General features: G+C 47.5%; 2 protein-coding genes across 2 annotated transcripts; one reads left to right on the top strand and one right to left on the bottom strand.

The window, feature by feature from the left end:
• Window positions 1–5,730: 5,730 nt before the first annotated feature.
• Window positions 5,731–7,527, top strand: LOC125548953 (probable jasmonic acid carboxyl methyltransferase 2). Its single transcript, XM_048712464.1, has 4 exons — window positions 5,731–5,860; window positions 6,039–6,434; window positions 6,515–6,781; window positions 6,875–7,527. Exons 1-4 carry the CDS (start codon window positions 5,786–5,788, stop codon window positions 7,256–7,258), a joined length of 1,122 nt encoding a protein of 373 aa, XP_048568421.1. The 5' UTR covers window positions 5,731–5,785; the 3' UTR covers window positions 7,259–7,527.
• Window positions 7,528–18,244: 10,717 nt separating this feature from the next.
• LOC125548952 (chitinase CLP-like) lies at window positions 18,245–20,319 on the bottom strand. The gene is made up of 3 exons (XM_048712463.1): window positions 19,657–20,319; window positions 18,818–19,046; window positions 18,245–18,721 (listed from the first exon to the last, which is right to left on the bottom strand). The coding sequence occupies exons 1-3, from the start codon at window positions 20,285–20,287 to the stop codon at window positions 18,349–18,351; spliced, it is 1,233 nt and encodes a 410-aa protein (XP_048568420.1). The 5' UTR covers window positions 20,288–20,319; the 3' UTR covers window positions 18,245–18,348.
• Between the last annotated feature and the right edge of the window lie 497 nt (window positions 20,320–20,816).

Below are 20,816 nucleotides of genomic sequence, written 5' to 3'. Positions count from 1 at the left end.
TTAACACCCTCCCTTAATCACAACTTCATCAAGTTGAGATTATGCTTGAAGTCCTCAAAACTTCTTGTGGGTAAAGCTTTGGTAAAGCCATCAGCAACTTGGTCTTGAGAGTGAATAAATCGAATATCCAGAAGTTTGTTTGCAACTCTTTCTCGAACTAAGTGAAAATCTATCTCAATGTGTTTAGTTCTGGCATGAAAAACTGAATTTGCTGACAAGTAGGTAGCACCTAGATTATCACACCATAAACATGGAGCTCTAGTGCTTTTCATACCTAGTTCCTTTAGGATTGACTGCACCCATATGATTTCTGCTGTTGCATTTGCCAATGCCTTATATTCTGCCTCTGTACTGGATTTTGAAACTGTAGCTTGCTTCCTTGCACTCCAAGATATTAAATTAGGTTCAAAGAAAACTGCAAAGCCACCAGTTGAACGTCTGTCATCTAGACATCCAGCCCAATCAGAGTCAGAGAAGGCACTGATAAGTGTAGAGGATGACTTGCTGAAATTTAGGCCAACATTCAACGTATTTTTCACATATCTTACTATACGTTTTGCAGCAGTCATATGAACAGTGGTAGGTGCATGGAGAAACTGACATACTTTGTTAACAGCAAAGGAGATGTCTGGTCTAGTCAGTGTTAAATACTGTAGTGCACCTACCAAGCTTCTGTATTTTGTACCATTTTCTGAACTCAGAGGCTCTCCTTCAACAAGGGATAACTTTTCTGTGCTGGATAAGGGAGTGGGTGCAGGCTTACAACTTTGCAAACCAGCCTTTTTTACCAAGTCTGTTGCATACTTTTCTTGAGAGAGGTGAAGGCCATCCTTGTGTTGCTTTACCTCAATGCCAAGAAAATAATGTAGATCTCCTAAATCCTTGAGAGCAAACTCTGCACCCAAATCCTTCAACAGTGCAGTTATTGCTTCATCAGATGAGCTTGTCACAATTATATCATCAACATATATGAGAACAAATATGGATATACTTGATTTGTTATAAATAAATAATGAAGTGTCAGACTTTGAAGGAACAAAACCAAGTGCTTGCATCTTTTTACTGAGGCGAGAGTACCATGCTCTTGGGGCCTGCTTTAGTCCATACAATGCCTTGTCAAGTTTGCACACATGCAGTGGTGCACGTGTGTTTTCAAACCCAGGTGGTTGTTTCATGTAAACCTCTTCTTCCAGAACACCATGGAGGAACGCGTTCTGAACATCTAGTTGACGTAAACTCCATCCCCTGGACACAGCAATGGACAAAACAAGACGAATAGTAGCAGCTTTTACAACTGGACTAAACGTGTCCTCATAGTCAATACCATACCGTTGTTTAAAACCCTTTGCAACGAGCCTGACTTTGTATCAATGGTTCCATCAGCTTTCCTTTTTATCCTAAAGACCCATTTGCAGTCAATAAGATTTTTACCTCGTTGTGGAGGAACCAGATGCCATGTTCTATTTTTCTTAAGTGCTATGATTTCATCATGCATTGCTTTTCTCCAATTTGCATCACCCAAAGCTTCCTCAAGAGTATTGGGTTCTTCTGGTTCACCTGTAGAACATACCAGCCCATATTTTGTAACATGTTTATAATCAATAGGTTTAATTACCCCTTGTTGCAATCGTGTTCGACGTGGAGGAGTAGCAGCAGGAGCTTCTGTAGAGAGATCCGGCGCAGAAGATCCTGGGTCTGGATCAAGCTGATCCTCGCCTGATCCCGAGGAGGATCTGCGCGGGCCTCCAGAGCCGGCAGTGTCACCAGGCGATGACGGGGTAGGATCTTCTGTGGTCGTGGATCGTGGTGCGGGGAACGATTTCGCCGCAGAAGATCTGGGCCTGGTCGCATCATCACGACCCAATGATTGCCTGGGCCCTGGGCTGGTCGGATCTGTCCCCGCGCCCACCTGACGAGCAGTGGCGGCGCGGCGCGTGTGCACACGCAGTTGGGCCTCCCGCTGGACACGGTCCGAGCCAGTGCCGGCCTGCCGCTTGTCGAGCGCGGAGTCGTGCGCGTGAGGAGAAGCGCCGCAGCCCGCCAGCCTTTGCCGCGTGGCTGATGCGGACTCGGCCGCGCGCGCGTCTGCGCCTGCCGTGGTTGGCCCGGCAGGATCGCTGCCAGACGCGGATCCCGAGGAAGATCCGCTGCATGGCTGCAGCACCTGGGGCAATCCCGAGGTAGATATGTCCCCCGAGCCAGGACACATAAAATGAGGGCCTGCTGCTCCATTTTCTTCATTGTTTTCTGCTGCGATTTTTGCACTGTTTTCTGCATCATCACAAGACTCATGAAGGCTATTAGTAGGGTTAGTCAACATATGATCATCACAATTTGTAATACCCCCTTGATCATAGCCGAAAAGATGAGAGGGTAGAAGCAAGATTTCCTTGCGGAGTAGTGCACCGGCGTTAGGATGAAGATCCGCAAAGGGGAATTTTGTCTCATCAAAAACAACATCACGTGAGATGTATACCCTACCAGTAGAGATGTCAAGGCACTTGATGCCTTTGTGTTGGGCGCTATATCCAAGAAAGGCACACCGTTTTGACCGAAACATGAGTTTGCGGTTATTGTAAGGCCGAAGATTTGGCCAACACGCACAACCAAAGACACGAAGAGAGGTATAGTCTGGCTTTGTATGTAGGAGACGTTTCATAGGTGTTTCATTGTTGATAACACGGCTAGGTAGCATGTTGATGATGTGGACGGCTGTAAGAAAAGCCTCATCCCAAAACTTAAGAGGCATGGAGGCTCCTGCTAGGAGGGCCAAACCAACCTCGACAATGTGCCTATGCTTGCGTTCGGCTGACCCGTTTTGTTGGTGAGCGTGTGGGCATGATACATGGTGAGATATACCTATGGTTTGGAAGAAGGAATTGAGTTTCTCGTATTCTCCTCCCCAATCCGATTGGACAGCAATGATCTTGCTGTTGAACTTTCTTTCAACGAGAGCTTGAAAGTTGTGAAAGACTTGAAACACATCGGATCTTTTTTTGAGAAGATAGATCCATGAAAATTTGCTATAGTCATCGATAAAACTTACATAATATGTGTGTCTACCAACAGAGGAGGGGGCAGGCCCCCACACATCAGAAAAGATCAATTGCAAAGGTTTGGTGGAGACACTAGTAGAGATGGGATATGGTAATTGATGACTTTTAGCACACTGACATGAATCACAAATAGTTTCAATATTGCGCTCATCAACAAACGGGAGCTTATTTTTCCTAAGTAATTTTTCAACCAAAGAAAAAGAGGCATGTCCTAAACGATCATGCCATCGTGTGGACGACAGCTTGATGACACCACAAGCTTGTTTATTTAATCTTCTAAACTCCGGAATCAACGGGTAGAGCCCTCGAACGCATCTACCTCGATAGAGAACTTTCTTCGTGGCCTGATCCTTGATCAAAAAGAAGAAAGGATGAAACTTGAGAAAAACATGATTGTCAATAGCAATTCTATGAACAGAGAGAAGATTCTTGTGAGCACTAGGGACATGCAGAATTCTTTTGAGATGAATTTTACGACTAGGGGTATTAAAAATTGAGTGGCCAATGTGATGTATACCCATACCTTCACCACTGGCCGTATGAATTTGATCTTTGCCACGATATTTCTCCTTCATGGTGACCTTCTCGAGTTCGTTGGTGATGTGGTTGGTGGCGCCGCTGTCAACGTACCAGTTGGTGTCTACTCCATAGGAGCCATCGGCCGCCGCAACAACTTTCTCTTCATCTTGCGAGGAATCACCGTCATCTTCTTCGTAGCAGTACCAACAGTCCTTTGCTGTATGACCAGGTTTGCCACAGATTTGGCAGCGAGGCAAGTCCAGACGGGACCTGTTGGAACCACCACTGCCACCACCACGACGCCCTTTGAAGTTACCGGAGCGTCCGCCGCCGCGTGAGCTGTTGGAGTAGCCGCCACCGCCGGCGCCAAACCTCCCCTTGCCGCGGGAAGATGAGCGCGAGCGAGAGCCACCACCGCGGCCTCTGGATGCAGAGTTGGCCGACGATTTGAAGCCACCGCCGGAGCCATGATACTGCGCCATACGTTGATCAAAGTTACTGAGCATGGCAAAAAGTTCATCGAGGGTTACCGGGGTGACACGGGCATCTAGTGCGGAGACGAGGGGCTGGTACTCTTGGTCCAGCCCGTGGATGATGTAGGAGATGAGCTCGTCGTCCTGGATGGGTTTTCCCGCCGCGGCGAGTTCATCGGCGAGACCCCTCATGGCGGCGAAGAAGGTGGCCACCGATTGATTGCCCTTCTGCACATTAATCAGCGCTGTGCGGATGTTGTTGACGCGGCTGAGTGACTGCGACGAGAACATGCTCGCCAGCGCCACCCAGAGTTCGCGCGCCGTGGTGATCGTGGTCACCGTGACGAGCACTTCCTTGGACAAGTGTTGGAGTAGATATCCAAGGACCTGCTGATCCTCCTTCACCCAAATCGGATGGAGGGGATTCGGCTCAGTGGTCTCCTTGCCGGCGGCGTCCTTGGTGGTGAGGTCTTTGGCCGGCTCGGCTGCCGTGCTGTTGACGTAATGAAAGACGCCGGCGCCCCGCAGCTGCGGCGTGATTTGTGTCCGCCACAGCACATAGTTGGTGCAGGTGAGCTTCTCCGGGGCTCCACCGCCGAACATCGACTGAAAGGAGGCGGAGGAGGAAGACATGGCTGCGTGCACGTGATGGAGATGGACTAGCTAGGGTTTCTGGTGGAAGAAGAAGGCTCTGTATACCATGTGCGACTTGCGGTAAACGTCTTGCCTATCCTGGCCGACGTGTTTCATGTTATATAGATGGGTTGCAAGCCCGGATATGCGTACAAGTTGTTGTAGAGATACATCTTGGAGGAGAAGAAATACAAGAGATAAAAGAAAATAAAGATTACATGAGTATCTTGTCTAACTACTCCTCATGCGGTTAGCCAGGGTCTCCTCTCCTTATACGCAAGGTATATACGTGAAGATTATATCACGTTTAACACCAATAAGCAGCCAGCCCATAAGCCTGGAAAATACAACCCAAGCAGGTGGGCATAGAAAAGAGAAGCGTTGAGTGTCAAGTACGGTGTCAGCATTGTCTACCTAATCTGATTTCTGTGGATTTGAGGTATGGAGTTTAGACCTGCTCCAGGCAAAGCCTCTGTCTCCAAATAAGTGGTGGATATGAATCAAGGTCCTTGAATATTCAAGGGCACGTCGGAACAATATGCTCACAACTCTGGTTTTCAGGTATATTTTCTTTTCTCTTGACTAACTAGGCGTGAAATGTTTTGGATTATTTCACCAGTGCATTAATTCATTCATATGCCTGATCACCAATTATTTGGCTGCTTGATGTATATGTATTAGTTCTGTAGTTGCTTGTGAACAATCGCAATTCCAGAAGGTATTTCTGCATAAGCACTAAACAAAAACTAAGTGAACGGTGGGTGTAAATAAAGAACTCTACATATTACTACTTACTACACAACAAATGTAGCATCGGTGCTGCTCTAGAATGTCTATTTCATTGGATTCCATTTTGATAATTTAACCAGATACAAATAGCAAGCCTGCTAATTAAAAAAATGTCACCTCTGCTAGTGACAGGCTGTTTGTATTATATGCTGATCAGAATTTGACCAACCATTCATGTCTTTCCATCATCCTTTTGAGCTTTTAAAAACCCAACCTTTCAACTCAAGCAGTTTAAGTGTTGATTGAACCCATTGCCTTCCCAATCTGGTTCTTGCAGATTAAGGACTCTACCCTAGCTTTGTTCCAAGCAAAGTCATGGCCTCCAAGCAGATGGTGCATATGAATCAAGGACAAGGGGAAACAAGCTATGCTAGCAACTCCGGTATTCAGGTACCTTCTCTTATCTCGATTAATTCATCGATCTATGCTAACCTGTTCTTTGACTCTTTCTTTCTCAATACATCCTTTCATTTCTGAGATTGAAAAGAATTTTTAGTGAAGTTCAGAAGCATACCATTTAGCTAAAGGATTACACAAGATTTTCTGAAGAGTTAAAACTCTATTGCAGAATGCTCTGCAGAACAGGCTGAAGCCCCTGATAGAAGCGGCCATCGTTGAGTTATGCAGCAGCACTAACACCTCGTTCCCCGAAAAAATGCTGATCGCGGACTTGGGCTGCTCCTCTGGACCAAACGCGCTGGCACTGGTATCGGTTGCCATCGAGGCCATCCATAGCCACTGCCTTCATTTACAGCAGCCACCACCGGAAGTGTGCGTGCTCCTCAACGACCTGCCTGACAACGACTTCAACACTGTGGTGAAGAGCCTGGTCATGCTCCGTCAAAGCAACAAGCCTGCTGTTGTGACTGTTGGGATCACGCCGGGGTCGTTTTATGAGAGGCTCTTCACTAGTGGCTCCATGCATCTTTTCTGCTCGTCCAACAGCCTGAATTGGCTCTCAAAGGTGCGAGTTTGATACTGCTCGATGGATCGATCCATTTCCATTAGCTTTTGATTCTCTAAGCAAAATCTTATCCCTTACAGGTTCCTGAAGATCTAACGAGGAACTGGATTCCGGCTTACGACATTGATGAGCATGCCAGGAGTGAAAGGCTCCCTATGGTCCTTGAGGCTTATGCACAACAATTCAGGAAAGATTTCACGCTTTTCTTAGAGCTGAGAGCCAAAGAACTAGTCCCAGGAGGCCGGATGGTTGTGTCCCTTGCAGGGAGGCGTTCTGATGACCGCGCTTCGAAATTCTCTCACGTGTGGGAAGTCTTTGCTCAGATCTTAAGTGTCATGGCCTCAGAGGTACATTTCTTTACTGTTCTTTCCTGTAGTTATTATCTCGGTTTCTACTGAACACGCCTATTTGAACTCTCTGTCTCATACCATGATTGACAGGGAGTGATTGACAAAGCGAAGTATGATTCATTCTACGTGCCGGTGTATGGACCTTCGGATGAAGAGCTCCGGGAGATCATCCAAGCAGAGGGCTCCTTTTCCATCACCGAGATGCGGGTGCACCACTTTACACGGGGTCGGGACAACGCTCTCATCACCGCAAGCTGGTACGCGAACCAGATGAGAGCCGCGTTTGAGCCGATAGTCGTGCATCATTTCGGAGATGTGATGGATGAATTTGTGAGGACCGCGGAGCGGCGCTGGAGCGTGGAGGGAAGCTTGCAGGACGAGGTTACCAGATACCCACGGGCTCAGCTTGTCGCGTCGCTCACCAAGAACTCACTATTCAAAATATCTTCTGATTTATCGCTATTCTTGGGGTGACCAATAAGGTTATGCCTTATCTTCACCGTTTATCGTTTGGGCCGATTTATCATTATGACAAGTGATATATCGGGAATCTACCGATAAATCGGGCCTATTCATAACACTATGTTTGCGAAAACTATGTTTACTTGCGTTTTGTGGACCTTGTTACGCTATATGTATTGTTGCCCTATTTTTTTTGTCATTATACGTGGATTCAAAGGCTAGGAATCAAGGTAACACTTCTGTCCAATATTGTTTTGGTGTTGAATATAACATATTTTAGTGTTGGGAATCTGAGATTTGTAAAAAAAATGACCGATTAATAGTCGGCCGATAAAATCGATTAATTTGTCCATTTCTGATTAATCTTTAATCCCTAGCTGACCGAGACGCTAAGGATAAGTGATATCCTCAATATTGCCAAGAAGGCATGATGATCAGGTACCTTGGCCATATTGCTCGTCGAGGGAGGGAGATGATATTTGATGAGACTGGAAAACTGTTTTCCCGTTTCAAGGGAACAATGTATGTCAAACTCATTATGTCATCAAAGCACATCCTTTCGTGTGCTACCGGCCCACCATTCACAACGATTAGTTATTACTCCCTTTTTTTAGATACATCCGTTTGATCAACAATTAATATGAGATGAAGGCCGGAAGTAGTAAAAACAATTAATATGGGACGGAGGGAGTAGCAAAATGTTGTTGCCGAGGCACACGGACTGGCTCCTCAACAAGGTAGTGGTGATGCACATTCCAGCCTATAAGGTTTGTGTTATGTCTGAAGCAACAATTGCGATTGACTACCAACCAACAGGCAACAGCAACACCCGCCTGCCAAACAGCACGACGCTTCACGGTATGTATACATGTTTGTTTGTCGCTTGACACGTTTCGTTGGAGAAGCACGCGCGTACGTACGTGCTCGCATGGCAACTGAGGAGGAGGAGAAGGAAAAGTCGTATCCATTGTGTTCTCGTTCTAGATTGGAAAGGAGTTCACTGCAGGCTGCATGCAAAACAGTGGAACTTGGTAACGAAACCGCGGAGCCCCAGCAAAAATGTGCGAAAAATCAAGGGTGAAATGCTCGTTTATCCAAGTTTAAATTCATGCTCAACCGCACAATTTTCTCTTAACATAGGCTTTTGCCCTGCTATATGAATATAGCAACCATCCGATACAACTGAGGGTTCAATGATGGGGCAAATAGCATAGACACGCCTAAAAAAACCTGCATTATAGGTCAAATTTTACAACAGCAACAACAAAAACTGCTGGAGAACCTGGAGCTTCTGATTTTTCTGGACTGTTTACTTACTTTCTGGGTTTCTCTCTCTCTCTCTCGCCGTTTCTAGTCTTTTCGATGCACCAATCAAAACCAGGAAGATGATGGATTCCTCTGCTCATGCATTGGTTGCACGCGTTTTTGTCACTTGCCAGGAAGAAACACTGCATGCAACAACACAACGTACGAAATGCCACAGCGGACTAAACGTGCGAAATGCCACCCTATGAACCAACCTTCAATGTAATATATCACACTATGTAGGAACATCATACCTGTATCTATTTCCCTATGCTACAAAGAGTTAATCATCGGTCTCTATATACTCTTACTCTCATGGTTTGAAAGCTTGGTTTGCCCTCGCTCTTTGCGCCATTGACACAACGGGTCATCTAGTTTCATTAATAGATAACAAAGTACATTTACAAGGCAGAGGAAGGGGAGGGGGTTGAGAGTACAAATCAATTAAGCTACAATCTCATAGATAAGGCTAGTCATAGTGGGAAGTAACTTAGAGTAGTGTCATGCATATGACATTAGCCTAAGTTACTATCTTCATAATGCAAAGTAACATAATACTAGTATCTTAGATGCTTTCAATTATTAGCTTGTAGACTCATTTTATCTTGGAAATTGCTACGTTACAGTAACATATTATGTTACCACCCCTCATTAATTACTTGCCACATAAGCAAAAATTTCTTGGAGTACACTATGTTACTAGCTAAGTTACTCCCACTATGACTAGCCTAAGTGGAACAACATGGTACTCCAATCTCGAAGAAGGTGAATAACTTGCTCACTGGAGCATCTATTGGACCAAAGCATGAGGTCGTCGGCAGCCGAGTGGGATACGAGGTTGATCGGTTGAAGTTTATTCCAAAAAGCTTTTGCATGGAAACTGAACGTGTGGATTGAAACTCCGGCACTTGACGACTGACACAGATGCCAAATGTAATACTACTTGACTTGTAATACCGCTTTAGGAATATTTGCCCTGACTCTATGTTGGGAGGAAAAGAGAAGACCTTGATTGGTTATTGACATTTCCTGCAGAATGTAGTGCAACTAAGTTGTCTGTGCGAAGTTTCCAGCCTCATTTCATCCATAACCCTTAGCCGGTAAAAACTATGCAGAGCAAGGCCTTACTTCCAATCAATTTTCAGTATCAAGGGATATCTCTAGGGGGCAAGTGGATGACACAAACTATGCCACAGATCACCTCTTGTCCATCCATTTTGGCTTTCTCGCATCTGCTACAATTGGGCTATCTTAATTAAATTAAACCTCTAAGAGATGGTTATTGACATTTCCTGCAGAATGTAGTGCAACTAAGTTGTCTGTGCGAAGTTTCCAGCCTCATTTCATCCATAACCCTTAGCCGGTAAAAACTATGCAGAGCAAGGCCTTACTTCCAATCAATTTTCAGTATCAAGGGATATCTCTAGGGGGCAAGTGGATGACACAAACTATGCCACAGATCACCTCTTGTCCATCCATTTTGGCTTTCTCGCATCTGCTACAATTGGGCTATCTTAATTAAATTAAACCTCTAAGAGATGATTAAACACCTGCCTACTGCTATATATCCACTATCCAGTATAAGCCCTTATGGCCTTGATCATCCTTTAGTCTGTTCTAGGCTCTAGCTATCCATACAAGTACATTAAGCAATGGCAGGACAAGTTGTCTCTGCACTGATCAGCGAGATCACAAGCAGGGCCATCTCCAAGGTAATTGGAATGATCAACAGGCGGACAGCTACCGATGACAAGCTGTGCAAGCTGGATATGTTGTGCATAAAGATCAATAGCGCAGTTGAGGCATCTAAGAAGCACAGAATCACCGGGACCTATCTTCTCAAGTGGCAGGAGAAGCTGAAGGAAGCTGGCATAGAGGGTGATGAGGTACTTTTCGACTTCCGATGGCGAGCCTTGACCGAAGCAAGAAATAAGATCAACCAAAATATAGGCACACTCGGTCCTCTAACTTACACAAAGATTGTTGTGTCAAGTATTGTAAATTACTTCCAAAATGCTACCAAGTTGCTCCTCTCAGCCAACAAGGATGTGCAGAAGTTGAACAGCACAGTAGAAATGTTGGAGAAGCTATCGGCAGACAATGGGGCGTTTTTGAGATTGCTTGAGCTTCAGGTTTTGGCAGTAGAGGAGCATGCACCTGCAAAAAGGAAGAAACTGGATATATCGGAGAAGCCATCGGCAGATAATGAATTCTTGAGATTGGTTGAGATTAACGTTTACTCTCAGCCGTGCAAGGATCAATTGCAACAGCTTTACCCTATCATTGCGACACAGATCCCCTGTTTTGCTGCAGGTTGCTACATTTTTTGTGATGCGGCATGGAAGGTTGACGGAAATGCTCAATTGGCTCCTGCTGGGATTGGGATTTATATTCAGCTAGATAATAATCAGCATTTCAAACAGCTACATATTGCAGCCATGTCCCCACCTGCTGCATCTGCCCTTCAGGCTGAAGCTTTAGCTCTTCTTCTTGCTACAAAATTAGCTGATGTTATCCAGATACAAGAACCCCAGTACTTCACAGATTGTCAGGTCTTGGCTCATGCGACTTCCACCAACAACATCTTATCTACTCCAGGTCATTGGGAGATCAGGCCGCAGTTGGTGACAATACAATCTTCCTCTTCTTTTCAAGCAAATAGAGTCAACCACATCTCCGGAAGCTTGAATGTTAAAGCTCATCATTTAGCTAGATTAGCTACAAGAATTAACTCTACATCTCTAGCTATCAGATGCCTATGTCAGGATGTAGGTCTTTGTCCAGGCAGAGATATCCTCTCTGATCTTTCTGTGAATCCTTTCATGCTTCTTTCTGTAAAGTGTTGTTGAGTTCAATAAAATCTTTCTGTTCAAGAAAAAAACGTTTTAACAGGGGAGGAGCATGCACCTGCAAAAATAAAGAAATTGGATATGTCGGAGAAGCCATCGACAAAATATGAGGAGTACTTGAGATCGGTTGAGCTTGAGATTTTGATAGGGCATGAGCATGCACCTGCAAAAAGGAAGAAACCAGAGATGTTGGAGAAGCCATCGGCAAATAATGAGTTCTTGAGGTCGGTTGAGCTTGAGATTTTGATGGGGGGGAGCATGCACATGCAAAAAGGAATAACTCCGAGATGTCGGAGGAGCCATCGGTAGTTAATGAGTTCTTGAAATTTGTTGAGTTTGAGGTTTTGATGGAGGAGGAGCATGCATCTGCAAAAAGGAAGAAGCTGGAGATGTCAGAGAAGCCATCTGCAGATAATGAGGAGTTCTTGAGATTGGTTTTGACGGGTGAGGAGCATGCACCTGCATAGGATAAGAAACCAGTGGTTATATGTGACAGTCCATTGTCGCAAAAGGAAACACATCAACATTCGAACAGGAAGAGGTGACTTGACTGTATAAATGACAACACCAAGATTATATGTAGCGAAGCGTGAAAAGGGCAGCACCAGTGAGACAGTGGCAATTCCATGTACAAGCTGTCGGGTCAGTTGACCCCCCAGTTTTTTTCTAGAACACCTCTATCCTTTTGATATTTGGACAAAGTTTGAAGGATTTGCTTGGGTTGACTCCACAAAGTTTTGGGTGGCAGTGCCAATGCTGTGAGATTTTTTCATTCTGGGTGTAACTTTGTCCTGCTTTCTGATTAAAGCTGTTGCAGTTTATAAATTTGGTACTGAAGCAATTTATGTTCCCTGTTAAAAATTTGATTGGTTTTGGTTTTGAAACTGTATATGGATATACAATATGCATTGCATAGGTACTTTTAGAATTTCTTCATGCTTGTATACCAGATTTTCACGCATTTGCAACATCTGTTGTATGCATGGCCATATATTCCCACCCTCAAATGACGGTTGCCGAGATCTCCAAAATATCCAAAGCTTGTGCTGAATCATCAAAAGGCGGTCAGTTTTATTCTTGAGAACGTGTAAACTACAAGGATGCCTTTCAGTTTTAGCGCAGATACCAACCATATGTCATTTGTTTGTTTCCAACTTTTGTCTTTGGCATTCAGAGCGATTAAAACAATGGTGACAACAACTAAATTGTCTTTTCTCTCTAACTTATCTCTTCACTTTTAGTCTAGAAAGTTTCTTGGCGTATTTTTCGTTTGCAATTTCATTATGTTACCCTTTCCCATATGATCACCACACAAATAGTCACCGAGGAGCGACCGCAAGGTACACCTCCAACAGAACACCTCTTCCTTATATATATATATATATATATATATATATATATAATATATATATATATATATATCTTGAATAGATTACATACCATTTCTTCAGCCATAACAGGTGGTTATTTAGTTCTGCAGTAATCAGTAATCAAGAGCAATGCATCTGTCAATGCACGAGAAGCTATCGGCAAATTGTGGGGGGTCTGTAGGTAAATATCTTTCCAAGAATACCCTGCTATCTGCCGATGGCTTCCCGTAAGTCTTCAGCTGGGTCAAAGGGTTTGTCTAATTTGTTTGCGTCAGACAGCCTTGGCGAACGTCGGGACCTTGGATCAAAGGACCACATTAACTGATGTATGAACTCAGATTGTGCTGATCTTTATTGTTGCAAAAGCAGAGCTGCTGGCGTGCTTGTCTACTCTTTCAGTGTTTGTGGTTTACCACCTTTTATTAGCAAAATGATTTTGTGTCTTTTACTAGAGATTAACCAAAAACTCTCAAGAGCTTTGCATGCTATGATACTCGAGCTTATAACTCAGAATTTCTATTTTGTTTAAACTTCGTTCTGTAACTATTGCATACTAAGTGCAATTCATTGGATCGGTAACAACAAAAGTATGAGGATGATATAAATTAAGTGCAGCTAATATGGCAAGCCTTTCCCTCTGAAATTGAATTTTTTTAGCCTTGCAGGCCTCTAAACTATCCAGCAAAACTTCTGTCACTTTTTAATTTCTGATTCTTGTACAGTACAGGCCCTTGTAAGGATGATACACCTATGACACGAAGTATTCTTGTTGTTCCTAACACTTTCTCAATTTTTTCTCCATTTGCATGCCCATGGCAGAACAGACAGTTAATGTTTACTCTATGGCCTCTGCTGTAACCAGGAAGCTCACCAGGAGAGTGTTCTGGGGGCTGATACAGATGTTCGGTAAGCAGGAAGTTGCCGGAGAGATGCTGTAGTGGTTGGAGAAGCTGCTAATCAAGTTCCACAGCGCAGTTGAGGAGTCCGGAAAACTCCAGCAAGATGATAAGGAGCATGAAAAGGGCAACACCTCTGAGATTTTTCCTTTCTTTCTGAATTGTAACTTTGTAATGTTTCTTATTAAAGCTGTTACAGCATAGGTACTACAAAATTTATGTTTCCTGCTACAAGTTTGATCGATTTTGATCTTTTTTTTTGGAACGAAGGCTCAAGAAGAGCCCGGCTTTGAATTAACAAAGCCATCAACCGGCCAGGATTACACAAGGCCACCAAGCATGAGCGACCGAAAGATACATGGGAGCGGACTGAGTAGCTTACAACGCAATGCACACTACTGCACACCAAGAAAATACACGAGAAAGTCCTGCAAGTAATGTCGAAGCCCGCTGCACCCCGGGATCAAAGACAGGAAAACAAAGAAGCATCAAGGATCAGTCAGTAGCATGGAGGCACCGAGGGTCGCCTGACCATGGAGCATCGGACAAAACGAGCACCTGTCTTCCAACGCCGAAGAGGAACCCTGTCCTCTCGCCTAGGCTCGAAGGCGCCGCACCATCGGGTCGTTTGGAGCTCACCCGAGAGCTAGAGCAGGCGCCGGCCGACACACTAGAGCAAGAGAACTATCGGTCCTCGCCACACCGAAGACACACCACATCCGCTGCACTGCCACCTTCCTTGGACACCGAGACACAGAAGGAAAGCTGCCGGGAGGATCGTCGAAGAAGCACTGCAGAGCACCAGGGACGAAAGTTGGAAGCACCAGGTGCCGCTCCAGTGACCGCACAGGGGAAGAGGCTTCTGCCGTGCGCGTCGTGGAGCTGTCCATGGGAAGAGGAACCATATCCCCCTCCAATCCGGCTCAGGAACAGAGCCACCATGACACACCATGATCTTGCCGCCGCAGAGCATCACTCCGTCAAGGCATACACCTGCAGGAACACACACCCTACACAAAAAAAAATCACCCCTTGGGCTCGCCGCCGACGAGCGCTCTCCAACCTCACAACCACTCTCCCGAAGAACCAGAGAGCCCCAGGCGGCGTCTCCAAGGAGAGAACGACGCGCAGGGCGCCGCCGCCGCCCAACCCGGGACGGGTTTTGGGCTTTCACCCGGGATCTGGGACGGGGGTGGAAAGAAACAGGTCCTCGACGGCGCCTCCAGGGAGAAAAACCACGCGCGCACGCGCCATCGCCGCCGTGGCCGGAGAACCGGCCAAGGGATTACCCCAGACGCAGTCCTATACCACCATCACCCCGCTAGCACCGGATCTGATAGCCAAAGCCACAGATCGGACACACCAGAGGGGGAAGAGGAGCAGAGGAGGAGAGAAGCACGACCTTCAGATCTGGAGTGGAAGAAGCCCACGCCACGACCACCTCCTGCCGACTCCTCACTGCCCAAGCTGCCGAGGAGGCCGTCCGCCGCATCCCGCGCCCGCCACCTGCCACGAAGGTGGCGCCGCCTCGCCGTCTGGGGCCGCCGCCCCGGCATCCAGGGTCCTTCACCAAGGGACGAAGCGACGGGGAGCCTCGCCGCCACCTTCATCGGCAGCCTCCTAGGCTGACGTACCTCTGGTGGCGGCAAGGGGAGGGAGGGCTGGAGGGGGTGGCGGCGCCGGGGGAAACCCTAGTCGCCCCCGAGTCGCCCAAGGGGGACGACGCGGGAACCGCGTGGGGGGGGGGGGGGGGGGGATCGGTCACTGGATCGATTTTGATCTTGAAGCAATTATATGGATACACAATTCGCATTCCCTAGTATATGTAACAGCGGAACAAACACACCAATCAGTAGTGAGTTTGCAACTAATAACACAAAAACAAATTTGGAAACCACTTTTTATATCAAGCTAAACCATCAAAGCTAATTTCTGTCAGTTGCACATACATATGGTCCAACTAGTAGCTCGAAAAGTACAAAAGATACACGTTTATTACAACTACATAAGCGCAGTGAAAGTTCTGTTGTGGCCGGTCCGGCTGAAATTGAAGTGACTGTAATTTAGTTTCCGAAGAAACTGGTGCTTGTGCAACTGGACAAGCGCGAGTCGAGCAGCATGCTGAACCAGAGCACCTGTTTCTCCAGGTCGAATGTTCTCCAGCTGCTTCCCACCGATCACCACCGCCGGCTCGCCCTCCACCGGCAATGCCGCCGGGCCCCATAATATGCACCATGTTAAAATATAGTCTGATTTAATGATAGAGATAAAGAGTAGAGATTAAATAGGTTTAAACCATGTATTACTTGTCTTGTACTTCAAGTCTCTATCTCCTCATGTATTCTATATATACCTTATATGAGGATCACATCAATACAATATACAACAACAACAAACATTAGTCATACTACAATTTCTACTTGGTATCAGAGCGGTTAGTCTCACGACGCCGATCCTAAAACCTTCCACCACCTCCGCAGCGCCGCCCCCGGGGATATTAATCTTCTCTCCTCGGGGGCGCGGCACCTATTCATCAAAGATGAGTTTGGTTCCCAAGATTAGATAGATGAATTCTTCAAAGTTAGATTAGTTTTCTCATTAGCCACCAAATTAGTCCGACGACCCTCATATTCCGAAGCGATGTGCAACTACAGAAATACGATCTTCATGCAAATCAACAAAATTACGGTGTTGAGTGCAGCGCGGTGCCGCGCGCGGCCATGTACGGGCGCGTGAACACTGATCCCACACGGCGAGGACGACGACCGTGGCGAGCAGCTGCGAAGGACAGGCACGTCCGATCACAGGAGGGCGAGGGCATAGCTCCCGCGGCAATTTCCATCACGTACGAGTAGTCGAGTACCCGGATCTCCCGACGGCGCAACCAGCAACTCCTTCGAATCAGCACCGAGCTACCCATCGCCATCGACTACATGCACGCAAGGAGCAGCGAGTAACACGGCCATGTGCACATGCATACGTGCATGGCAAAACTCACCAAGACACCCATGCGTACGCGCATTGGATGGAGCCTTAGACTTCAGCCGCGGGCCTTCTGCAACGATCGAAAGGCAACGCCATACGGATCTCTGCGATCCGTGGGTGGGAACAATCATCATCGCGATCTGATCTGGCCAATGACCACAGCACCTAGCCGCACGTCAACATCTTCATCGAGCAGGCTCGCGGCGCAGGACACCGGGAGGGCCAGCAGGTTTTCGACTTCAAGGCACGAGCACGGACGCGGTCTCCACCAAGCCGCGACTCTATCAACCAGACGATCACTCGTGCGCCGTCATGCTGTCTACACCAAGCGGTCATATTGATCTACACCGAGCGATCTGTATCAATATTCGACGATCCGAGCCGAACGACATCAACATGTACGACTACGGCGGGCTATGAGCTAACATACTTCTTCAACACGGCACAACGTTGACACTGAGGGACGCCTTCCAGCAACGCATCATCGTCGACACATCGCTGCAATGTCATCACCGACACTTCATCGTCAAGGTCTTCATCAACATGGTCTTCACCAACATCTTCATCAACATATCGCCGCCGCCTCATCCATAAGATGGACACCTAGCGTCCTCTGACAGACTTTTCTGCAAGACACGACCTCGACAATGGCAATGACCGCGTCATGACGATAGTATCGACCGCGTCATCCACGACAACACGACTACATCGACACGGCGTCACTACAGCGACGACCCCTACATGGCCACATGGTTCTGGCAAAACCGATGTGTGCTCGATGGGCTTCTTCCGGTCATGGCAAAACCGGTGGATTCATTGCTGACGAAACCCTTTGACATCCGCAAGGTTCATTGTCCATGTCAGCAGCTCCGTCATAGCGCATTTTTTTTGCGACTCCGGCTTTGGTCGGCTTCATCATCCACAACGACTACACCATCGACCACGACTACCTCGACCATGGTTACATCATCATGATCAGCTACCTCGACGTCGACATTAATGGTTATGTCTACAGCAACTCATCGGCGACAATTCCAGTCAACAGCGTCCGCGTCGTTACTAGCGTCCACGCCGCTCCCGCAGTGACTGTAGGAGGGAATACAGGAGAGACAGAGAAGACACCAGAAGGGGAGGTAGTCACAGCACTAGGTGTCGACCCATCAGAGACGCTGTTGAGGATGACGCAGCGGAGAAGACGATCGAAGCACAAGACTTTAAATTCAGTCGCAATCGTCTGCTTCACTCCCGCTACGACTAAAGGGAAATGTTAGAATATAGTCTGGGTTTAATGATAGAGATAAAGAATATAGATCAAATAGGTTTAAACCATGTATTACTTGTCTTGTACTCTAAGTCTCTATCCCCTCATGTATCCTATATATACCTCATATGGGGTCAGATCAATACATCACACAACAACAAACATTAGCCATTTAGGCCAGTGAGGTAGCTCATTTAGGCCGGGAGGCAGCTTGTTGAGATCAATCATTTTTCTTCTCCACTGCATATACAACAGAGGAAGTGGAACAAACACACCAATCGGTAGTGAGTTTGTAACTAATAACACAAAAACAAATCAGATGGACACACAAATTGCACATACATATGGTCCAATTATTAGCTCGAAAAGTAGAAAAGATACACATACAAATTGCACAGTGAAAGTTCTGTTCTGAAATTGAAGTGAGTTGCAATGTTTAGTTTCCAAAGAAACTGGTGCTTCTGCAACTGGACATGCTGAACCTGAGCACCTGTTTCTCCAGGTCGAACACCGGCAGGTTTTTCTCGAGCTGCTTCCCGCCGATCACCACCGCCGGCCCGCCCTCCACCGACATGCCACCGGGCCCCATCGGCAGGATCGCCAAGCACATCGCCCCGTCCACCTGCACCATGTAGTTGTCGTTGAACAGCGTCCAGTTCCCCGTGGCGCCGTCGCCCAGCTCCAGGTTGATGCGCGGCACGTCGCGCCTCACCGGCCGCTTCAGCTTCGGGAACCCGCCCTTGTAGCACAGCTCGAACGGCTTCGGCGCCGGCACCACCCGCTTCACCCTGCTCGTCGAATTCTCCCCCCTGCACGTACACCATTTCCGGCAGCCATCCACCAAAGAGCTTAGTACTCCTACTTGCCAGTGATGGCGACGTGGTTCATGATGAAAGGATGGGTACCTGCTAATCGCGGCGTCGAACGCCTCGGCGAACGCGCGGAATACGTCGGGACGCATGATCATGTACGGCATGGCGGTGCTCAGCACGACGCCACCGCGGCCGGTGGCGGCGTCGAGGTCGAGCGCGCCGCGGAGCAAGGCCGCTGGAGCGTCGGCCTCGTGCCACGACACGGAGATGCCCTTGACAGGGATGTACTCCCTCCGTCTCAAAATTCTTGTCTTAAATTTATCTAAGTACAGATGTATCAAGTCACGTTTAAGTATTAGATACATCTGTATCTAAAATAATATAAGACAAGAATTTTGGGACGGAGGAAGTAGTAGCCGGCAGCGTTCGCCGGATTCGTGAGGAACGGGGTGAAGTACGGGTCCGGATGTTAGTAGTAATCTTGGTTAGTTGAGTGCATGCAGTATTAGCTAGCTAGTTAGGTGTGCTGGCCGAGTCATGTGGCCGAGATGGCGTGGGGATTGTATGGCTGAGTTAGTTAGCAAGCTGGATTTTTTAGCTGCAGTGGTTAGTTTGGTTAGTGGCCGAGCATGGCGGCTGGCTTGTGTGCGTGAGGCTTGCCTCCGCTGTATAAGTATTACTTGAGTTAATGAGAAAAGTGAGCCGAGAGGGCTGAAAAAAAATGTAGCCATCGTGTGTACATCAAGGGACAGGGCCTCTATGCAAAGCTCTTGTGCTCTTTCTCGGTGTGTGTGTAGAGTTTCTCCATGATGTGTGTTCATGCGAGATGAGAGGAAGAAAAAGAGCGACGCTACGCGGAGGCGGCAACAACACCGGAGGCACGTCGGCGTAGCCCAAGGTGGCGAACTCCGGGAGGCACAGGGCGAACTTACCTCCGAAACCGCGCTGGGAGGCGAGCTGCGACGGCAGCGAGAGCGGGCGCCGGGAGAACCCCGCGACGCCGGTGGCGCCCGCGGGGAGCGACCTCAGCAGGCTGCCCGGCGCGCACGCGCCGACGACGGCGAACGACTCTTCCGGGAGAAGCTCCATGGTGCCGTCGCTGGTGTTGGCCGACATCGCGAAGCTCGTGAGGCCGCCGGTGGAGCACTCGCGGGTGACCGAGTTGCAGGCGCAGCCGCGCAGGCACGGACCGGACTGGCATGCCACAGTGCTGTGCGATGACGACGGCGGCGGGCAGCGGCGTAAGCACTGCTGGCTGGCCGTGCCACCGCACGGATCGGACTGGCATGCCACAGTGCTGTGCGATGACGACGGCGGCGGGCACGTCGACCAGACGAGCGAGCCGGCGAGGTCGAGGAGGAGCGGCGACTTGTCGGCCTTGATGGTGATGGTGTAGAGAGAGGTGATGGGGTCCTTGGCGAGCTTGGTGACCAGTGGTTTGTGCGGGGTTTGCTCGCCGCTCGCCGCCGCGCATGACAGCAGCAGGACGAGCGACGAGACGATGACACGACGGAACACATGGTTCTTGGGAGTAGTGTGGAAAAGCTTGGCTCGGGCAGACATTTTCTGCACTCGATCTGTATGATGGCTTGGGATTTGGGAAGAGGATGCATACTCTGGCTACATGATCTGAGTGTATTTATACTAGTACTTCTCAAGCTCGTAAAACTACTCGATCTGAATGTACTCTGATTAGCTAGTCGATCTGAATGTCAAATTTGCACGGCTAGCTTGTTTTCGGATACCGAGGAGTTGACAGTTCCGTCAAGTCAAGATCTTTAAACCTAGATCTTAAGATTTTTAAACCTAGGCTAGATCTTAATTATGTTTAGACTAAATTGGTTAGACTTTGGATTTATTTTGGGATTTTTCGGCAGTATGAGGTCCTTCAAAACTGTTAGATCGAAGGCTAGCCTTTCTTTTTCCAAGGCATACCACCACTATCACGGTGATGATTTATCTAGGGTACCAGTGGAAGTTATGGTTCTCTCTGTCTTTCTGGAAATTACTTCGATTCACAAAGGTGAAACCAGAGGAGATTGAGACAACAAGCGTACAACCAACTGGTGTATGGTAAATGGTAGTGTCTTTT

This window comes from Triticum urartu, chromosome 3 (assembly GCF_003073215.2).
Source record: "Triticum urartu cultivar G1812 chromosome 3, Tu2.1, whole genome shotgun sequence".
NCBI lineage: Eukaryota > Viridiplantae > Streptophyta > Magnoliopsida > Poales > Poaceae > Triticum > Triticum urartu.
The sequence above is the reverse complement of the archived record's forward strand: the minus strand, read 5'-3'. Positions and strand labels throughout refer to the sequence as shown.

What these genes read in the sequence shown, in the direction of transcription:
- LOC125548953 (XM_048712464.1), top strand. Translation starts at nt 5,786, where the DNA reads ATGGCCTCCAAGCAGATGGTGCATATGAATCAAGGACAAGGGGAAACA. An exon ending in GCCTGAATTGGCTCTCAAAG is followed by an intron (nt 6,435 to 6,514) that starts GTGCGAGTTTGA and finishes TATCCCTTACAG; the next exon opens with GTTCCTGAAGATCTAACGAG. An exon ending in TAAGTGTCATGGCCTCAGAG is followed by an intron (nt 6,782 to 6,874) that starts GTACATTTCTTT and finishes CATGATTGACAG; the next exon opens with GGAGTGATTGACAAAGCGAA.
- LOC125548952 (XM_048712463.1), bottom strand. Translation starts at nt 20,287, where the DNA reads ATGTCTGCCCGAGCCAAGCTTTTCCACACTACTCCCAAGAACCATGTG. An exon ending in CTCCCAGCGCGGTTTCGGAG is followed by an intron (nt 19,047 to 19,656) that starts GTAAGTTCGCCC and finishes ATCTGTACTTAG; the next exon opens with ATAAATTTAAGACAAGAATT. An exon ending in TTCGACGCCGCGATTAGCAG is followed by an intron (nt 18,722 to 18,817) that starts GTACCCATCCTT and finishes GTGTACGTGCAG; the next exon opens with GGGGGAGAATTCGACGAGCA.